Source organism: Lacerta agilis, chromosome 15 (assembly GCF_009819535.1).
Source record: "Lacerta agilis isolate rLacAgi1 chromosome 15, rLacAgi1.pri, whole genome shotgun sequence".
In the NCBI taxonomy this organism is placed as follows: domain Eukaryota; kingdom Metazoa; phylum Chordata; class Lepidosauria; order Squamata; family Lacertidae; genus Lacerta; species Lacerta agilis.
Window position 1 is genome coordinate 15,317,191 of NC_046326.1, and position 22,101 is coordinate 15,339,291.

The 22,101-nt window shown below is 45.5% G+C and overlaps 1 protein-coding gene across 1 annotated transcript; it reads left to right on the plus strand.

The window, feature by feature from the left end:
- The first annotated feature begins 133 nt into the window (after window positions 1-133).
- On the plus strand, window positions 134-20,668 carry VPS11 (VPS11 core subunit of CORVET and HOPS complexes). The gene is made up of 16 exons (XM_033172341.1): window positions 134-354; window positions 985-1,133; window positions 1,605-1,740; window positions 1,981-2,144; window positions 2,263-2,510; window positions 3,431-3,632; window positions 4,167-4,318; window positions 5,001-5,187; window positions 5,645-5,788; window positions 15,524-15,712; window positions 16,501-16,662; window positions 17,627-17,766; window positions 18,019-18,221; window positions 18,713-18,884; window positions 19,276-19,498; window positions 19,913-20,668. Exons 1-16 carry the CDS (start codon window positions 219-221, stop codon window positions 20,075-20,077), a joined length of 2,772 nt encoding a protein of 923 aa, XP_033028232.1. The 5' UTR covers window positions 134-218; the 3' UTR covers window positions 20,078-20,668.
- The last annotated feature ends 1,433 nt before the right edge of the window (window positions 20,669-22,101 follow it).

Consider the following 22,101-nt stretch of genomic DNA (forward strand, 5'->3'; position numbering starts at 1 on the left):
AGTCACCCGCCCCTCAGCGGGGATGCCTGCAATACCGCCGCGTGAAAACAAGGGGGCAGCGGCGTCAGGGCTGCGGACTTATCTGCGCTTGCGCACTAGGCCGGGGTTTAGAGCCTCGGCGAACTACAAATCCCAGCAGCCCCCGCGCTAAGAGAAGCGGCAATGCGGAAGCGGCATGGTCACATGACTCTCCTCCGGAGTTGGGCCTACCTGTCAAGATGGCGGCCTACCTGCAATGGCGCCGCTTCGCCTTCTTCGACCGCGATGTCCTGACGGAGCCTGATGGGAAGCCGGTGCTGTTGCCGCCAGGCATCACGGTCTGTGACTCGGGCCGAGGCAACCTCGTTTTCGGGGATATCCTTGCCGTTAGTGGTGTCGCGGGGGGTGGGCAGGGTACCTCTGAGCGTGTGTGGAGTGCTCTTTTCCCCTCAACCAGTTCGCCTGGGCAGGGCTTTTGTCTCGGTCAATGGGCATGAGTTTTGGGTAAGCTGGACCATGGCTCGCCTCCTACCAAAGTCTGAAGGCATTCCTCCTCCCCGCCCCGTGGGCTTATTCAAGTTAAGAACATAAGGCGATGCCTGATGAAAGCATTGGGTCAGCTAGTTCAGTGTTGCCTACATCGCGGTGGCTGAGTTGTCACCCTATGCTGCTGACCATCGACCATGGCCATTGCCCAAACTGACAGCAGTTAAGAGTCCAGCAACATCTGGGCAACCACAGGTTAGGTAGGCACCCTGAGTCCACGATAACCAACAGACAGAAAGTAGAAGCCTTTACCTACTTCACCACCAACCTTTGACCCAGCTCAGAAATGCAGGTCTTGTTCAGTGTCTGGTTGGGAGGCAGCTGCGGAAACAATTCGAGTTCCATCATGGAAGAAAGATGGGATATAAATGTAATGCGATAAAAGATTTTAGAAGTGAACCACTGAGCCTTTCGTGCCTTCTGCTCTCTTACGGGGAGGACTCCTTAACTCAGACCTACATATGGAAGGGCAGATATGGTTCCTGCTGCGCAACCTTGAGCTCAGCAGCTTCCAAGCTTATAAACTGAGAGTGACACACCTCTACCAGTTGAAGCAGCACAGCATCTTGGCTTCTGTTGGGGAGGATGAAGAAGGTATTAACCCTTTGGTAAGTTGGTTTTATTTTTCTGTTTGATGGAAAGCTTTTGCGAGATTAGTTGTAGGGAAGGAGAAGTCTTCTGTGATGACAAGGCTGAGATAAGTGTGGGCCACCAGTTCTTCAAAACGTTGCTGCTGGAATCTAGGAATTTTAAATATTTATTTGTCACCTAAGCCTTTAACTCAGGTGTTCAGGAATTTTGGCTTTTTTGTATTTTTCTGACTTGCGCACATTTGGCATCAAGAGAAGGGTGTCTTGCTCCTTCTGCCTATTTGCCCTGCAGTGACTTTTTGCTAGGAGAGTAAATGTGGCTCCTTTCTTTCCACAGCAGCAATGTCTGCACTCCTGGTCCCAGAGTTTGACTGGAGAAAGGGGGAAGTGGGCATCTCATATGCACAGTAGCACTTACCTTTAGATAAAGAGGGAATCGGTCCAATTTGTGGTGCTTTTCCTCAACAAGCCCCCTATAATAACTTGTAGGTCAAAGTCTGGAATCTAGAGAAGCGTGATGGTGGGAATCCTCTGTGCACCAGGATTTTCCCTGCAATACCAGGCAACAAGCCTACAGTTGTGTCCTGTCTTACAGTCCATGAGAATCTCAACTTCATGGCGATTGGTAAGTGCAAATGAAATTGCTGCTGTGAGTTAGAGGCATAAAATCATAAAGGAGAAATTGATCTTGCAGAAATTGATCTACTTTGTTTTGGGGAGAGTGCTCCTTCGTCTTTTCATAATAATTTAATTCAGCTTTCCATTTGGTGGACTTACCTGATGTCTTTCGATGGTAGAGAACGCCTGCTTTTTCCCAGGGTATCTCATGGAATGCAGCATCCGCCCTTTCCCATTTCTGCTGTAGGCTTTACAGATGGGAGCGTTGTGCTCACTAAAGGGGACATCACGAGAGATCGGCACAGCAAAAGTCAGATCCTTCATGAAGGCAGTTACCCAGTTACAGGCCTTGCCTTCCGTCAGTCTGGCAAAACAACACATCTGTTTGTTGCCACCACAGAGAACATCCAGGTAAGATGTTTGGTTGACCAAGAGGGGGTGGTGGTCATGCCCTGCCCCGCCCCAGTTTCTGAGCTGTTCTTGTGGCTTTCCAAGCTTCATTGTGTCCTCCTCCTTGTGGACTTTGCAGTGTTATACGCTTTCAGTGAAGGACTATCCGAAGCTAGAACTGGACACACGTGGCTGCGGGCTGCGCTGCTCCACACTCAGCGATCCCTCCCAGGACCTCCAGTTCATTGTGGCAGGAGATGAATGTGTATATCTGTACCAGCCAGATGAGCGTGGGCCCTGCTTTGCCTTTGAAGGCCAGAAGCTGATAGCCCACTGGTATCGGGGCTACCTTGTCATTGTTTCCAAGGAACGGAAGCCTTCTCCAAAGTAAGACAGAGCTGCAAGACAGAATAACGTTGAATTGTTTTCCTTTGAACTCTTAAAAACTCTGGGTGTGGGATCTAGATATTATTTATTTATTTATAAATATTTATTCATTTTATAAGATATACTGTAGAACATATAAAACAAATACAGAAACAAACACAACACACAAAAAACGCTTACCGGTATATCAACATCACATTAATTTCTTTAACATCTTAGGGCGACTTCCACAGACCTCTCCTTTCTGGGTTTCATTTCCAATCTTCTTTTAACAGTTTCATAAATGGATAAAGGTGGTTGCTTTGAAATTATTTATTGCTTCTGGTTAGGTACTCTTCTGTAGGAGAGAGCAGTAGAAAGCTATTGTGTGTTGCATGGGATTTCTTCTTGGCCTTCCAATCCCTATTTGCAGGCAGTGTTAAATCCGGCTTTCCTTTCCAGCTTCCTATCAGGTCTTGGATTTTCTGAATATGCTGAGTGGGATATGTACAAGTAATCTTGAGAATGTGATGGCTGTCATGAAAGGTTGGAAGGTCCAAATGGCTGAGTGTGGGGGTTGGGGTTGGGTAGGGAAACCCTACTTTGCAGCAAGGCGATATGTTGTGCTATCCAAGGCTCAGAAACAGTTATGTTGACGTACATATAGTGGTGGAGAAATAGGAGGGAGATGCAGCTTATGCATCAGAATGCAAAAGCTTGGTCATCAGTTTTTTAGATTCATCGGGTACTCACAGAGGGCTCTGCCAACTGACTTTAACGTTTGCCTGGAAATGTTAAGATCAGCAGTTTGAGACTCTCTGAGGCTGTGAGTGTCGACCATTCTTTCATCCAGTGCACAAAAGGGAACTCCTGACCTGTGAGTGAAAGTTAAAAGACTATCTTTGAGGCTGTCCCTTACTCTTTGCTCCTCTGTACTCCAGATCGGAATTTGCTGGGAGTGACCCACAAAACTCTGACAAGCAGATCCTGAATATTTATGACTTGGGCAACAAGTTCATTGCATACAGCTCTGTCTTTGACGACGTGGTGGATGTCCTGGCCGAGTGGGGGTGCCTCTATGTGCTGACCAGAGATGGGAAGCTCCATGCACTGCAGGAGAAGGACACGCAAACCAAGCTTGAGGCAAGGGACCTTGGTCGCTTCTTCCTCCTCTGTGGTTGGTGGGGCTCTGAGGTGCAAAGCTTATTCACAACTGCCTGCAGCTCAAAGCCCAGACGTTGCCCTACACCAGACCGTTTGGACTGCAAATCCTGTCAGTCCCAGCATCATACACCTGTGCTCGCTGGGGCTGATGGGGAGCTGTATCCCCAACCATTTGGAGGGCTCCAGTTTGCGGGAGGTTGGTGTGGTCTGCTGTTGCTCCATAAGGAGCCTGAGTAAGGGGCTGGAAGTGACTCTGAACTAGCATCTGTGCCATGTGGCACAGAGGGAGGGAGCAGCTGTGGCCTAGAGCCCCTTGTTTCTCCTCTTACAGTTACGAAAGCTGCGAATGCATAGCATTCACAAAACAATACATCAGTGTGCATTCCATACTTGAGGACCCCAGTAATTAAGCAGCTCCCCATGGAACAATAGCTATGAATAGTCAACATGACCCTTTAAACCCTGTTGTTCCCATCAACGTTTGTAAGCAAGCAAGCCCTTCCCTTCCAACAGATGCTCTTCAGGAAGAACCTCTTTGAAATGGCCATTCACCTGGCCAGGAGCCACCACCTGGATAGTGACGGCTTGTCTGAGATCTTTCGCCAGTATGGAGACCATCTGTATAACAAGGGAAACCATGATGGCGCCATTCAGCAATATATTCGGTAGGCGGGACAGGGGAGTTTTAGCCCTCCCTCCCTCCCTCCCCATTACAACCATGTTGGGGTGAGAAGAAAGACCACAGGCCTTGCCATCTAAGCATCTGGTTGCCACAAATCTGTATTTTTAATCTGGCTGACCTGCCGCCTTCTTGCTGGCTTCCTTTCTGAATTGCTTCACCAGGGAAACCATCATGAGATGGGAACTAAATCCATCCAAATGTGGTTTGCAAACACACAGAGCCCTGGTGAGCTCGGACATGTCCAAATGGAGTTTGGCTCTCTGGATCCCAGTGGACTGGGATTTATTTACTGAGATAGTATATAGGGAATTCCTATCTATCTGTGGTTGCTCCTGGCTTTTCAGATTGTGAGGTGCTTATCAGTAGATTGCACTACTGTTGGCAATGTGAGGGGCAGACCAAGATAAGTTTCCAGCCCCAGATTGTGAGAATTGCAAGTTTTGATTTACACCCACTTGATTTCCACTCTCCCCAATTAATTCGGCATTTATACTCCAAGCCACCTCCTCTCCCCATGCCCTACTTGTGTTGGAAATTGTGGCTGCACCTTCTGATCCTCTGTAGAACCAGATGTGAGGTTGGGGTTACATGCACACTTTCCCATCCTCTCTCTTGGCTTTCGATTACCTGGAATAGGGTCCTCATAGGGGCCTCTTTCTCCCTAGTACCATTGGGAAACTAGAGCCGTCCTACGTCATCCGCAAGTTCTTGGATGCTCAGAGGATACACAACCTGACTGCGTACTTGCAGACGCTCCACCTGCAGTCATTGGCCAATGCAGACCACACGACACTGCTGCTGAATTGCTACACCAAGCTGAAAGACATATCCAAGCTTGAGGAGTTCATCAAGGTACAACAGGGAAGGGTGTGGGTGCCCTGGCACGCTGGCTCTAGGGGTAGCTTTTCCTCCTTCCCCATTATGCCTCAATGGGCTTGTGTGCTTGAGCAGCCATCCTCCAACTTTTGGTGTCTGCTTGCTCCACATTCCCAGTGCAGAGTTTGAGAGAGCCTTCTGGGTAATTGAAGGACCCTTCATTTGACTGCTTAAGGTTGGGTGGGTGCTTTCCTCCAGTCCTGGAGTTGAGAAGGATCAGAAGTCTTCCCTTTGCAGGAAGAGAAGCTTATTTCTTTTTAACCTCATAGGAAGGAAGAAGCAGAGGCTTTCTCTTTGTCTCAGGGAGCAACCTGCTGCTTCTGGCTCCAGCCACAATATATTACGGTTTCATGGGAGAAATACAGAGGTATTTCTCTTTCTCAGTAGACATGCCCCTTCTGAATGCCTTCTTTGCTTTGTCTCCCCCACACAGACCAGTGAGAGTGAGGTGCACTTTGATGTGGAGACAGCCATCAAGGTTCTGCGTCAGGCAGGCTGCTACTCCCATGCCGTGTACCTAGCTGAGAAGCATGCACACCACGAGTGGTACCTCAAGATCCAGCTGGAGGATATCAAGGTGAGGCCAAACTGCCTGCCTGATGCTGAGCTTCACTTCCAGCTTTTAAAGCTGACTTCTTGGAGTGCATCTGGATGCTGGAGAAACCTGAGAGGTGCTTTGGCTCAGGAGGGGTGTGTGTGACGACCGTGTTTCTCTACATTCTCCCTTTTTTGCACTGGGGATAGTAGTGTCCACAGTTTGGGACTGTGTACATCTGTTTTCCCACATGGCAGTCAAAGAGGCATTAGACTAGCGTAAGGGTGGGTAACTTGCTCGCTCCCGCGGGTCTTTCACTTGGCCTGTTACGAACACTTTCTTGGTTGTTAAACGTTTTGGGGCCTCAAGGCTGCAGCAGCGAGTTTAAAAAGGCTTGCCATGATTTTTACATTAAGTTGGGCAGCTGCTCCTGTGCTGCATTTTGCAAGAGAATCTGTGTGACTTGTTGCCATGGAGAATAAAAGGCAGGACTGTCCACTGCTTAGTTCTTTTTCATCATCATCATCATCATCATTATTATTATTAATTTATTTATTTTTCACAAAAAACAGTCAGACAGACAAAAACCTTTAACATAGACCGTAAATTATATTATCCATTGACTTCTCATCCTCCCCTTCCATGGTTTCCACATTTACCCTTGAATGCTGCATATTTCACGTATACTATCCACTACAGTCATACCTTGGAAGTCAAACAGAATCTATTCCTGAAGTCTGTTCGACTTCCAAAACGTTCAGAAACCAAAGTGTGGCTTCTGATTGGCTACAGGAAGTTCCTGCAGCCAGTTGGAAGCCGCGCCGGACGTTCCGCTTCTGAAAATCGTTCGGAAACCAGAACACTCACTTCCAGTTTTTGATCGTTCAGGAGCTGAAACGTACGAGTTCCAAGGTGTTCGGCAACCAAGGTATGACTGTACATCCATTTTAACCTATTTATCTTAATAATGAATGCTGTTGCTCATATTTCAAGTCCTGCTCGTGTTTTGTTTTCATCTCACTATGAGTATTTCTTTAAATACTTAGTTCTAACCCCAAGATACAGGGGAACTGGGGTCTGCTTCTGAAGTTTCCTCAGCCTGCCTTGCCCTGGGAGTATTATCCATGCTTGTGTCTGAAGCCCTCTTCAGGTGTCCTATCAGCATGTAGAATAATTACTGGGGGAGGGGGGCATGGGGATGGGAGTGCTAGCTCTGCCCCCTCATTTTTTTTTTTTTATAAGATTTTATTATTTTCCAATAAGACAAAGAGAAAACAGAATACAACATCAACACAAAACATAAGAAACAATAAAAACAAAATCAACATTAAACATAATCAACAATAAACATAATCAACATTCAAAACAATAACAACAATAAAAGCATAAAAAGGACATATACAAACCTTAGCCAATATCTATCTTTGTATATTTCTTGTTTCTAACTTCTCTATTTGGGGGCTTCCCCCATTCCCTCCACTGTCTTCAAAAAAACAAATACTTCTTCAAGGTAGCTTTATATATTATTCAATTCACATTTGCCCAGATTTTAATATACTTAGCTTTTACTTGGTCAAATATCTCAATAACTATGTATCTTATCTTGACGACCTATCTTAACATATTTTGACACATACATCTTTCACATACAAAAATTCATCTTACCATTTATATCTAACACATCTCTACCAAAGCCGATATTCTGTCTAATTCTGCTCAGATATTCAATTTAACTGATTTAACTAAATAGTCTTTAAATTTTTTCCACTCCTGCGACGCCTTCCCCTCCCTCTGGTCCCGGACTCTGGCAGTCAGTTCTGCGAGTTCCATGTATTCCATCATCTTCATCTGCCATTCCTCCACCGTTGGTATCTCTTCACCTTTCCATGTTCTTGCCAATAGAATTCTAGCTGCTGTTGTGGCATACATAAAAAACACTCTATCCTGACTGGGTATCTCTTCATTGGTTATGCTCAGAAGAAATGCCTCTGGTTTCTTGCAAAAGGTAACTTTCATTACCTTCTTTAGCTCATTATAAATCTTATCCCAGAAAGCATTTACCGCTGGGCACAACCACCACATATGAAAAAAGGTACCTTTCGCATGTTTACATTTCCAACATACATCTGACATTTTAGTATTCATCTTGGCAATCTTAACTGGTGTCAAATACCATCTATATTTTTTTTTTTTAACAGAATTTATTGACATTTTCACAAAATAACACAAACCCAACCCCCACACCTACAAATATCAAAACAAATACAAATACACATAATGTCAGGATTCTTCTTCTTGTCTGTATACCTTACTAAAAAAAAAAATTCTAGTTCCAAATCTTGACGTTTGACTTCCCCCGCCTGTACACCTTCGGTTTTAAAACAATACACTATTTCCTTAACAACTTTTCTCTATAAAAATTTAGCATTACTTAAAAAAAAGGAAAAAACACCTTTATCATAATCTTTGCATTATAACCTAAAACTTAACCAGATATTCTTACAGCTAGACTTATTTCTTCTATCATTTATCATGCTGCTTTTAACTTAGATTCAATATCTCCTTACTTATTTAAAATAAACTTGTAATTAACAGACTTCACACTCCGATTTCGGATACCATGGCAGACCATCTATGTTATACTTTAATTGATTCAGCCCACTCCCCTTTTGTCCATTATCTTCTCCTGTCTTTCACCAGAACCGGATCTCCTATTGTATTCTTCTGAGTGTCCACAGATCCTGATTGCAACCACAACAAACCCTGCATCGAGCTCCAAGATGTTCGCCCTCTCCAATCTGAGTTTCTCCGTGTCTTTGTACCATACTTCTTCTTCTTGTAGAAATCTTAATTCTATGTCCCTCGACCCCGAGCTGCCACCTCGAAGTCTGGATATTAAAAATCTTTCCGTTCCAGGGTTACTGCCACCCCCTGAACTCGGCCCCTGTTCCAGACGGATTTGCTCAGCCATCTCAAACCATCCTTGCAGCACATCTTCCAACTCTTTGCAAAAGTCTGTTTCCATTGAATAAAACTTTCGAAAAGCCTCCTCTGTGGAAAACAAATTCTTTCCATTTATAATCGCACTCAAGGCTCTTAGTTTTCGATCAAGCAGTTCCAGTTGAAAGACAGTAAGCTTTTCCTCCTCCTCCCAGTCCTTCAGTGCCAACATAAATGCAAAGTCCAGCATCTTCGGGGGGAGGTGGGTATCAGATTGCATTTCCTGTCTTTTCCTTCCTTTGTCTGAATTTTTTCCTACGCAAGTCCGAAACGTCGCCATTTCTTCCAATGCCGGAGTATAAAGACCAAAACTTCAAATGAAGATATTTTTTCCTCAGTTAACCCCCAAAAGGAGATCTCAACAGACTCAACTTTCAAATTCCAAGTACTTTCAATTGATTGTTGTAGCAGCAGTCACTTAAAGAGTTAATTTCTTTCACCACCCGAAGGGAGAGAGGCGGGCTGCCTTTCTTCTCTTAATCCCAGAGCTTTCCCGGAATACAAAGAGTCAGTCAATTACTCACAGCTTCTGGTTTCTTAGCAACTCCTTAATGATAGGTAGAACAGAGACGCTCATCACGGACTTTGCCGCCGCATGTAAACATCCCGGTTGGGGCATTTCCCCTAAGGCCCGGCTCCGTGGTCCCTTCACCCCCACTCCCCCTTTACAGGGGGTGCGGGGGAAGGGTTCGGAGCACAATGGGCACAGCCGGGGAGCCCAGGGCACGGGACGCTCTTCCCGTGCCCCAACTGGAGCCCGCTATGCGGTAGCGGAGCTCCTGACCCCCGGGATGAACTGGGTGCCTCGCAGCCGAAGCAGCCCACGACCATCCATGATTGCGCCAGCCGCCGGAAGCTCAAATACCATCTATAAACCATTTTCATTATGTTTTCTCTTAAACCATGACAAGCAGTAAATTTGATACCTTTTTGCCACAATCTCTCCCAGTCATCCATCATAATATTATGTCCTACATCTTTTGCCCAATCTATCATTGAGGATTTAACCAGTTCATCTTTTGTATGCCACTCTAGCAGAAGATTATACATTTTGGAAAGGTTTTTAAAGTTCGATTCTATCAGTTCTGTTTCCAGTTTTGATTTTTCTACTTGAAAACCAACTTTTTTGTCCATTTTAAATATTTCATAAACCTGATGATAGTGCAGCCAGTCGGGGACCTGACTTTTTACTTGATCGTAGCTTTTTAGCTTAAAAGAGTCCCCTTCCTGCTGCAATATGTCCATATATCTTAACCAGTTTGCAGACATATTCGGTCTCTTATATGCCTTGGCCTCCACTGGAGAGATCCATCTAGGAGTCTTTCTCTCAAGCAAGTCTTTGTATCTAGTCCAAACCTGATATAGGGATTTTCTAACTATATGGGACTTAAAAGTTCTGTGGATTTTAACCTTGTCATACCAAAGGTATGCATACCAGCCAAACATATTATCATGTCCCTCCAAGTCCAACACGTCAACGTTCTCTAATTTAAACCAATCCTTTAACCAGCAAAAGGCCGCAGCTTCAAAATAAAGCCTTAAGTCCGGCAGGGCAAAGCCTCCTCTGTCTTTAGAGTCTGTTAAGATCTTAAATTTTATTCTTGGCTTTTTGCCCTGCCATATAAATTTCGATAGGTCCTTTTGCCATTTCTTAAAGCAGTCTAGTTTATCCAAAATTGGTATGGCTTGGAATAAAAACAGCATCCTTGGTAGGACATTCATTTTAACCACTGCTATTCTTCCCATTAACGACAATTTAAGTCTTGTCCAGATCTCCATATCTTTTTTTATCTCCATCCACAATTTTTCATAGTTATCCTTATACAGGTTCAAGTTCTTATTTGTGAGATTGATACCCAGATATTTTACAGATTTAACAAAATTGAGGCCTGTGGCTTGTTGAATTCTTTGGATCTGTTCTGCACTCAAATTTTTACCTAAAACTTTGGTTTTCTGCTTATTTAGTTTGAAGCCAGCTACAAGTCCAAATTGTTCAATTAATTCCAAAGCTCTGGGGACACTGCTTTCTGGTTCTTGCAGGGATAGCATCAAATCGTCCGCGAAGGCGCGTAATTTGTATTCCTTCTCTCCCACTTTAATTCCTTTTGTCTGTTTATCTTTCCGAATCATATTTAGAAGGACTTCCAGGACCGTAATAAAAAGTAAGGGGGAGATAGGGCACCCTTGTCTTGTTCCTTTCTCTACTTCGATCTCCTCCGATATCACACTGTTTACAATAACTTTTGCTCTTTGTTCTGTATAAATGGCCTTAATGCCATTTAAAAATTTTTCTCCAACTCCCATCTTTTCCAAATTCTTTTTCATAAATATCCAAGATACTTTATCAAAAGCTTTCTCTGCATCAACAAACAATAGTGCTGCATCTGTATTTATGTCTCTCTCCAGTTTTTCTAAAATGTCCACAATAATTCTCGTATTATTACTTATTTGTCTTCCTGGCAAGAAACCTGCTTGGTCTCTATGTATATAGTCTTTCAGCACTCTTTTCAACCTTGTGGCCAAAACATTTGCAAAAATTTTATAATCCACATTCAAAAGGGATATTGGACGGTAGTTTTTCATTAGAGTCTTATCAGTATCTGGTTTTAAAATCAGTGTGATAAAGGCTTCTTTCCACGTCTCTGGTGCCCTATCTCCTTCTAATATTCTATTGCAAATTTCTCTTAACGGCTGTGATAGCCAATCTTTCAATGTCTTATAATATTTTGCTGTTAATCCATCCGGTCCTGGAGCCTTCCCCAATTGCATGTTGTTTATTGCATCTTCTATTTCTTGTGTCGTTATTGGGTGGTTGAGAGTTGTTAATTTTTCCTCTGGGACTTTTTGCAATCCGTTCTTTTCCAGAAATCGGTCTATCTCTACTTCATCTATCTTCTCCTCCTTGTACAGTTGCTTATAGAATCTCTGAAAACACCATCTGATTTCCTCCGGTTTCTCTACATTTTTTCCATTTACTACCAATTTACTGATGACATTTGCCTTTTGTCTTTTTTTTAATTGCCAAGCTAGTAGTTTTCCACATTTATTTGCAGATTCAAATGTTCTTTGTTTCATCATTTTCACTTTCCATTCGATATCTTGATTCATAATATTCGCATATTGGGATTGCAAGTATTTAATTTCTTTTTGGATTTTGACACATCTGGGATGTCCTCTTAATTCTTTTTCCTTTCCTTTGATTAATTTCAACAGTCTCTCCATTTCTGCACTTTGTTGTTTCTTCTTTTTTGCCTTTTCACTAATGAGGAATCCCCTCATTACCGCTTTACTTGCATCCCAAGCAATCCTTTTCTCCACTTCTGAGTTCCAATTAATTTGAAAATATTCTTTCATCTTTTTCGCCGCTCTTTCTACTAGCTTGGTATCTCTCATCAATGCATCATCCATTCTCCACCTGAAAGAATCCTTGGAAATCATTTTTAGGTTTACCTGCACCGGATTGTGGTCTGAAAGCGTTTTAGGACCGATTTCTGCTTTTTGTAATTTTGGAGCCAATTCATTCGAGATCCAGATATAATCTATCCTCGACCATGACTGCTGAGATTCGCTGAAGTACGTTGCCTCTGTTTCTGTGGGGTTTTTTAATCTCCAAGAGTCCACCAAATTCAAATTGTCCACCATTTCAAAAAAAGTCTTTGGGAGTTTCCCATCATTTGTTAGTTTTGTTCTTTGAGATCTATCCATTAGTGTGGAAACTGCCCCATTAAAGTCTCCAAGGCAAACTACCTTATAGTCCAAATAATCCAGCAGCAAATCATGTATTTTTTTGTAAAAAATCGACTTTCCATCATTTGGTGCATAAAGTCCCAGAATCAAAAATTTTTCGCCTTGTACGTTAATTTCAATTGCGATGTATCTCCCTTCTTCATCTTTAAATAGCTGTCTTGGGCTGTATTTCTCCTTTGCATAAATCACTACTCCTCTCTTCTTGACCTTGTCCGATGATATGAACTCTTGGCCTAATTTTTTGTTCTGTAGCAATCTTCTGTGACGCCGGACTATGTGGGTTTCCTGTAGACATATTATATCCAAATTCTTCTTTTCTATGCTGTAAAACACTCTGCGTCTCTTTGGTCTCTGATTTAATCCCCGAACATTCCAAGTCATTAACTTGAGCGCCATTTCTTTGTTTATTCCTCTCCTCCAGTTGCCTGTCCTTTCTTATCTTGTTCTGGATCTTGGCTTGGTCCTGGTAGTCCCGGCGGTGGTGGGAATACTTCTGGAAACTTGTAGAGCTGTGCTGGGTCCAATGGAGTTCCTTTGAAATGTTCCAGATGCTTATCCAAAAACTTTTGCTTTTCCGCCAAGGACCTTATTCTTATCTTTTTCCCTTCAAACGTAAATGCCAGGCCTTCTGGGAATTCCCAACTGAAGGAGATTTTTCTTCTTCTTAACTCCGTCACCAGGTCGTTATAAGGAGCTCTTTTATCTAAAAAGAATCTGGGGATATCCTTGTAAAAAATTACTTTATTCTGCTGTACCACCAGGTTGTTTCTGTAGTGTAAATCCAGAAAGTAGTCTCTGTCGTGTCTATCGTGCAGCACAATCAAACAGTCACTGACTGTTTTAGTGCTTTTCTTTCCTCTGGAGCCTCTTGGTCCAAATCTGAAGGCCTTCACTATGCGTGCTGAGACGTTTACCTCTTCTAACTCCCAAAAAGTTGAGAATAGTTCCACAATATAGGCTTTTAGGTCTTCCCCCTCCAATTCTGGAAGACCCCTTAGACGGATGTTTCCTTCTCTCTGATGTAGTTGCAGAAAAGCAAGAGACTCTTCCACAGTTCTCTGTCGTGTTCCAATATTTTCTATCTGCTCCAAATCTAAATTGTCCAATTTTTCCTCCACCTTTTTTATTTTTTCTCTGACCACTTTAATCTCCTCAGAGTCCTTTTTTAACGTAGTCACCTCCTGCCCAATTTTATTAATTTCATCTCTGTTCTTTCTTACATTTTCCTCAATTTGCCCAATTGATTTTTCTAATGTCTGGGTAGAGGTTTTAATATCTGCCTTAATATCCACTTGGAGTTTTTCTATTGCAGAGTTAACTGTTGTATTCACTGATGCACCAATAGTGTTCACCGATTCTTGTGTTTGCTTCAACCCTTCGGTGACACTTTTCAAACCTGCTGCAATTTCTGCCACACTTGCAACCAATTTCTCCATTTGTTCCTGAAGAGTTAAGGAAACAGAGCCTTTCCTTTTTTCAGAGCCAGTTCCTTTAGATCTAGTTTCCATTCCCTGTGGGCTCTGCAGCTGTAATCTCAAGGTCACTCCAGTTGCTGTAGTAACTATCTCAGACATTCACAGCAGAAGACCAACAGTCCCAAAAGTAAACACCAGGTGGCCTGCAGCTAGCTTCTGAGAACAAAGAGGCTGCTGAGCCAGGAGTCCACAACAGTCCAATAATCCAACTTTTAGGCAAAAAGTTCAGATTTTTCAAAAATTGTAAGTTCCTTAAAGCCAAGAAGAGTCTATTTTAAATAGCCCAAGACAGTAGCTATTTCTCACTTGCAATGTAACCACCAAGTCTTTAAAATAGCTTGTATCTGGCTGTAAAAGAGTCAAAGTATCTCCACTGGTAAACAGTCACTGTAACACTAAAGTCCCAACAAAGAAAAAATGGCAACAATATATTGCAGCCCGCTACTGACCCGGAATCCTAGTCCAGAGGGGGAGCGGTGTCTTCTTTTGCCATATCAACTATTTTAAAGTCTTTAAACAACCTTTAAACAACTTTTAAGTAACTTTTAAAAAGTTTGGCAGAGTTCGCAAAACTTTCCCGTTAGTCGCGGCTTTGATCTTCCGGTTGGGGACTTCCGGTTGGGTGCCGAGTCAATGGCGGACGGGGGACTTCCGGTTGGCTGCCCCCTCATTTTAATTCCTATTGCCCTCCCCCAAGTTGGAAGCCAACTGTCTGAAGCTCTGAGCTTCTTGTACTTGTTGAGGCTCCCTGTGCACTTTTAAACACTGAAGTCAGGGTTCTAAAATGCATTGGAGAGTTTCCTTGAGTGCAGGAGGCTCCCTGATTTGCATGGTCAGCATCCAGCATGCGGAGGACCCACAGGAACGGCGGTGAGAGGGGCAGAGCTGGCACACTTGTCTCACAAACTTTCCACGTGTGGTGGTTCTGCAGCAGTTTTTCTCAAGGGGGTAACAACCCCCCCCCCCCGTGTGTGTTTTGGACTACAGTTCCCATCAGCCCCCATCATCACACAGCTGTTGTGCTGGCTAGGACTGAGGAGAATTGTACTGCAAAATAATAATAATAATAATAATAATAATAATAATAATAATAATAATAATAATAATAAACAAATAAATAAATAAATTTCATATTTATACCCCAGCCACTCTGGGCAGCTTTCAACTGAATATTAAAAACAATACAGCATCAAACATAAAAAACTTCCCTAAACAGGGCTGCCTTCAGATGTCTTTTAAAAGTAAAATAGTTGCTTATTGCCTTGACATCTGCTGGGAGGGCGTTCCACAAGGCAGGCGCCTCTACCAAGAAGGCCCTCTGCCTGGTTCCCTGTAACCTCACTTCTCGCAGTGAGGGAACTGCTGGAAGGCCCTCGGTGCTGGACCTCAGTGTCCGGGCTGGACAATGGGGGTGGAGATGCTCCTTCAGGGATACAGGACCAAGACATGCAGAGGGCACCTGGTTTGGGAAAGCTGTTCTGTGTGCAGGCAGAAGGCCAACACGTTGGCTCCAAAGCAACCTCTCTCTCCTATCGCCTGCCTTTCTCTTGTGCAGAACTACCAGGAAGCCCTGCGTTACATTGGGAAGCTGCCCTTTGAGCAGGCCGAGAGCAACATGAAGCGGTACGGCAAGATTCTTATGCATCACGTCCCGAACGAGACCACTGAGCTCCTGAAGGTCCTGTGCACGAACTACCAGCCGGTGGGGGATCGTGAGGGTCCTGGAGCACTGGAAGGGAGGAAGGTATCTGCTGGATTCAGGGCAGGGGAGGCTGTGTTGCTGCCCTTTACTTGTGCAGCTGAGGGTGGTGCTCAGCAAGGGGAGCAGGGGGGTGAGGAGTAGTTGGCATTAAGTGAACAAAATGCTGAGCGTAAAATACAGCCTGGGCAAGCAGGCTCAGTGGTGATAGCCTGCAATGTATTGTGGGGACAAGCAGAGTCACAGAACTGTAGAGTTGGAAGGGACCATGAGGGTCACCTTGTCCAACCCCTGTTGCCCAATGTGGGATTGAAACCCACAACCCTGAGATTAAGTGCCTCATGCTCTACCGACTGAGCTGGCTGGAAGGCAGGAATGTTGAACAACCTTTGGGAGGAAGCAAAGGGCTCAGACCTGTGTAGCTTCCAGAGTTTTTGCTTGTCTGGTTGCTGTTCAGATAAGCTATTCTTCCCCATACAAACACACACACATACTTCATCCTGGGTTCATTGCAATAGCACTTGCTGCTACTTGCTGTGTCCTGAGCTTTGCTAGGCCCCTTGTAGGGCAGGTGTGGGGAGCCACTGACCCTCCAGGTTTTGCTGAACTACAGCTCCCATCCACTCTGGACATTTGCTTGCTGGGGCTGGTGGGAGTTGTAGTTCAGCAACATCTGGAGATCCAAAGGTTCCCCACATGTGTTGTTTGGGGGGGGGAGCTCTGGGACATTTGGGGCTGCAGAAGGCTCTGCCAGGAGAACTGAGACACAGAATGTTCCATCTAGGCTGGCTACTGCCTGCCTTTCCCCACTCTCTTCTCTCTTTGTAATATAGGCAAATCCTGATGAGTTCATTCCCATTTTTGCCAACAACTCCCGGGAGCTGAAGGCCTTCCTAGAGCACATGTCTGAAGTGCAGCCGGACTCTCCGCAGGGCGTGTATGACACACTGCTGGAGCTCCGCCTCCAGAACTGGGCGCATGAGCAGGATCCACAGGTCAGTCCTCCCTCCGCTTGGGGTCGGGTTTCTAGTTGTGCCCAGGGGAGGTTGACTGGTGGAAGCCATTGGCAGCAAGGTCTTGGGTGACCTGCCCAGTGAAAATCTGGCTGGCAAGAGAGAAAAGCTCAATTTATGGGGCTCTGGTGGCACAGGTGGCTAACCCATCATTTGGCCTGAGTGCCACATTGAACCTTGGTCAACCTTCGCAGGGGACAGGGAACTGCGTTCCAGCAGTGGGTGCTCACCAGACACTATCATATACTGTTGCCTACACACACACACACACACACACTGCTGATCTGTGCAGATAACTGCAAAGTGGAGATTATCTTTTCCTCTCTGCACACCAAATGATCAGTTGGATGACCAGGGAGAGGAGAGTTTGCACCCACACAAACACCCAATTAGGGCCCACCCACCACACAGCAGTATGTCTGTTTCATTATTATTTTCTGCCAAAGTTGGAGGGTTATTGGGGCAGTGCCAGGACAGTCGCTTGGAGGTTTATGTCTGGATCAGACTCCTGAAATGAGGAGTAGCCACCCCTGGCCCATGCCCCATCTCCTAATTCTTGATCCTGGGGTTATCCAGCAAAGCTGAATAGTGGGAGATTCAAGTCAGAGAAACGGGAAGATGGGACACAAAATACGGAATCTACCCCCACTTGATTTAGTGATGATCACCAACTTGGATGGCTTCAAAAAAGGATTAGACACATTCATGGAGGGCGACGCTATTATTCCTGATGATTGCATGCTCTCTCCAGAATTGGAATAACAGTGCCTGGTGGGCAAGAGCAGGAAAGTGATTCTGTTGCATTTAGCTCTCCTTGCATTATGGCATCCAGTTGGCCACTGTAAGAACAGGATACCGGACTGGATGGGCTTCTTTCGGCCTGATCCAGTTGCTGCAGAGCTCTGCTTATTAGCTTGATGTTTTCTTGGCTCTGGGCTCCATGTAGATCAAAGAGAGGCTGCACAATGAAGCCATTTCCTTGCTGAAGAGTGGGAAGTTTCGGAGCGTCTTCGATAAGGCTTTGGTCCTGTGCCAGATGCACAACTTCAAGGATGGTGTCTTGTACCTCTACGAACAGGGCAAGCTGTGAGTCTAGAGGCACCAGCAACCTCCTATTCTTTTTTGGGTGGGGTGGAAGAGGGTTTCTGGAGCTTCCCCAATGGGGAAGGTGCTGGATATTTTAGACCAGGCTTTGCAGCCTATGTGCAGGGTTTGGACCTGGCTGACCTGTGCCCAGGCTATGTGGCTAAGGAAGGATTGGAGAGCAGCAGGTGGGCTCAAGGGCATTATATTTGGCCTCCTAGTGGAAAGGGCCCTCTTTATCCCTTCCCTCCCCAGTTTCCAGCAGATCATGCACTACCACATGCAGAACGAGCAGTACAAGAAGGTGGTGGAAGTCTGTGAGCTGTACGGAGACCAGGAGGCCTGCCTTTGGGAACAAGCCCTCGGCTACTTCGCCCACAAGGAGGAGGACTGCAAAGAGTACATCACAGCTGTGCTCAAGCACATTGAGACCAAGAATCTCATGCCGCCCCTGCTGGGTGAGGGAGGTTCCACTTCCAGGCAGGGGGTGGGGGTGGCTGAGGCTGTCTCCTTGGGAGGCTTGACTTTGGGAAGCTTCTGGGGTGGATAGAGCTGGGAATTAAAACCAGTCTCTCAAGCAAAAGAGCTGCTAGTTAAATCCAGGGCTCCCTTCAGCCTCTCCCTTTATGAGAATGACCTGTCTTCCAAGACCCTATGGAGGCCAGATGCTGCTTTTACTCTTGACGCCAGTGATGCTTTTGGCTGAAGGTTTATTTGTTTTTCTGATCCACCCTTTATCAATGGATAACAAGTTTAAATTGCCCTCTGCTGTCTGAATCTTGGCCGTTAAAGGGTCTGGAGTGTTGTGGAATGGGACAGGGAATCCTGAAGGGCCCCTCCCCTGTGGTTTGAAGGGACAAGGTAGATTTGTGCTCACCCAGGTGTAATAATATAAATCGCCCCCACTCCCTCTACTTCCCTGTGCTGATGGATTGCCCCCTCTGTCCAGTTGTGCAGACTCTGGCTCACAACTCCACAGCCACCCTGTCAGTCATCAAGGATTACCTGGTCAGCAAGCTGCAGAAGCAGAGCCGCCAGATTGAGCAGGACGAGCAGAGGATTCAGAAGTACCGGGAGGAGACTAAGCGGATCCGCAAGGAGATCGAGGAGCTCAAAAGCAGGTAGCCGCACTCGCATGTTGCTGGGCCTGTCTGACCTCCATAAGACGTGGCCTCCAGAGGGAGCAAGACACCACCACATACCACTTTCCTGCCTTCTGCCCATTGCGCTCTGGTTTGTGGTGCAGTGTGATGAACAAGCCCAGGTGGTTCCTTGGAAGGGATTGAAATGGATTGGGACTCCAAAAGAGACTTCATTCATCTGGCAGCCTTCCAGAGTACAGCTGCTTTTTACTTACAGCTGCTGTAGCAATCCTGGTATCCAGGGCAGGGGAGAAGCTTGATGTCCAAATGCAATGTGGGCGTCATAGGAATGTGTTGCTGTTGCTTCTGCGCATGTCCCTGAAAACCATCTCTTTTCCTTGCCCTTCCCTTGTGTGTTTCCTTTTCTCAGTCCCAAGATCTTCCAGAAGACCAAGTGCAGCATTTGCACCAGTGCCTTGGAGCTGCCTTCAGTTCATTTTCTCTGTGGCCACTCCTTCCACCAGCACTGCTTTGAGAGCTACTCGGAGAGTGGGTCGGAGTGTCCCACCTGCTTGCCAGAGAACCGCAAAGTCATGGACATGATCCGCGCTCAAGAGCAGAAGCGGGACTTGCACGACCAGTTCCAGCACCAGGTGGGGCTCCCTGGCTGCCCAGATGGATTTCCAGTCTGGGTTCTTATGACACTTTATATCCAACCAGTGGGGACTGCCCGGCCCTGCCTGGGATTTTTTAGGTGGGAAAAAATACTGTGTTGTTTTAAATGCATAGTCTAATTTGTGTTTGAATCCATCACTCTGGATGTTGGATGAGGACATGCCAAAGTCATGTTTCGGTCCACCATCTTGGTTCAAAATGGCGTCTGTGCCCAAATGGCAACAAAGTCTGCTGCCCCACCTCGGGAACCATCATGCTGAGTTTGACAATGATATCTCAAGAGGTGGCCGAACATATAGAGGCAAACCATTTCCCAAAATGTATAGTAAATGATAGAATCTCCCACCCCAAACACCCCCTAAAGTGAAGCTTTTGTTTGTTCCATCTTACAGATGAAATGCTCCAATGACAGCTTTTCTGTGGTTGCGGATTATTTTGGCCGAGGCGTTTTCAACAAGCTCACCCTCATCACAGACCTTCCTCCAGGCAAATCTGCTGCAGTACTCGATGCGGGCTTGCAGCGTGAGCTGCTGATACACACAAAACGGAGCACTTAGATGGCGGTGGATGGGTGGGTGGGTGTCCTTCAGTCCCCTGACCTTGGCTTTCCGAACGAGTGACGCAATCAGCTTCTCTTTCTAGTGCACTGTGACCCAAAAGAGGGTAGGATTTGACTGAAGACCAGGAGGGCTGCGTAACTGGCTTAGGAAACAGAGAGAGAGACCAAGGGAACTCTGGCTTGTTTATTATTATTATTATTTTACCTGACTACAGCCAGGCCTGCTTCTCCAAGCCTTACAGCCTGCTGGTTAAGTCTCCTGGTTAAAAGTCAGGTGCTTCAGCATTAGCAGTGGGCTCCTGTAAGACTGTGTGGTGAAAACGAGCTCTCGGCTCCAACTTTCTCCTGGTGCCTCTTGTGTTCCGAGCTGTGCTCTGTATGAGGAGGATCTCTAGTAAGCCTGTGTTGCTCTCATCAAAGATACAGCGTGGGACTAAACTGACCGGATTCTGGAACTGGAAGAGTTATTTCCCTGGGGAGGTGGATTGAAGATGTAAATAATGTTCAGCACTAACATCTCTGTAACCCTTCACTTAATAGCGGTTTACTTGCTTGAGCTATAAAGTGTGTGAATGTGGGTGAAGAGAAATATGGGTCTTCCTGTATATGTATGTGTATACTCTTGCTTCCTTTCTGAACAACTGCCTATGTCTCTCTCTCTCTCTCCCCCCCCCCCCAATTCTTTGGTATTTCTGTGAGAGCCCAGAGGAGCTGCTTTATAGAAAAGGCCCAGTTCTGTGGCTAATCTTGCTCAGGATTAGATTTCTAGTATAGTTTGTGGGTGGTAGAAGAAGAAGCTGGGCCTGCAGGCAGATGGCTGTTATCTGAGCTGGTTCCTTCCATCTCCTCTGCTGCAATTAGCTTCCTACCACCCCGTCACTTCACTTCCTTGGTTCTTGACTTTGCAAGAGCAATTATGCATTGGAACTGTGCTCCAAGCCACAGGGAGCTCCTTCCTGCTCCTTCATCTATATTGGGGCACCATCTTCTACCACAGAGGGAAGAATAGTCTTTGAGGCTAGATGCAGGCTTGAGCTTCCTCCCACAGCTGCCTGCTCTTTTCTCTCTCTGGAGATAATGAGGAAAATGCATTTCACTCTAAACCATGAATTGATGTTATGTTGGGGCAAAATATCTTAATTTTACATATACCTCATGGTCTGTGAATCTGATGGTGAGTTGCCAAGAATGAGACCTTGTGGGTGGCAGTGGATAGCTCAATGAAGGTGTGGCAGCTGTGAAAAAGGACAACTTTGATGCTAGCGATCATTGGGAAAGGAACTGAAAAGAAAACTGTTGATATAATGCTGCAACACTATGGCGACTGGATTTGGAATACTGTTTACTGTCCTAGACGCTTCAGCTGAAAAAATATTACATTGTTAGAAAAGGGCACCCAAAATGATGGATGGAATGACTGGTTTAGAGAAAAGTTTAGTAAAAGGGGTGAAGGGGTTGGTTGCTCTCACTTGGTTGGGCTGTTACTGGCATACAGGACTAGGTGGTGTCTGGGCTACAGCAGTAGAGCTGTTCTTACACTATTTATAGGTATGCTCTTTGGGAGCTGGGGTTCCTAATATGCATCATTAAACCTCTTCACTTCCATCAGTTGGTCCAATCCCCTTTTAATAAAACACATGCCAATTTCCTTGCTGGATCCAGTCAAGGACCACACTCATCTACTATCCTGCCAGCTGCACTTGCTAAATTAGGCCACCTCCAATAAACTCATTTGCAGCACCATCAGGGATGAACACCAGTCAGTGGGTCTCATTTTCAGTATACAGTGATATACTTCTTGTGTACGTGGGGGCTCCATTTTACAGGATGAGAAGCCTGAGAGACCTCTCCGTTTAAGGTAGTGTTCCTTGTCAGCGCCTCTTGTAGCAGAGAGTTACACAGGACGCACCTTTACACCAACCAGACCACTGGCCCTTCTGCCTCATTGGCTGGCAGCGGCTCTCCCAGGCCTTTCAAGCAGTGTTTCCCCAATTTTATTTTGGAATAAATCTCGTGACACTT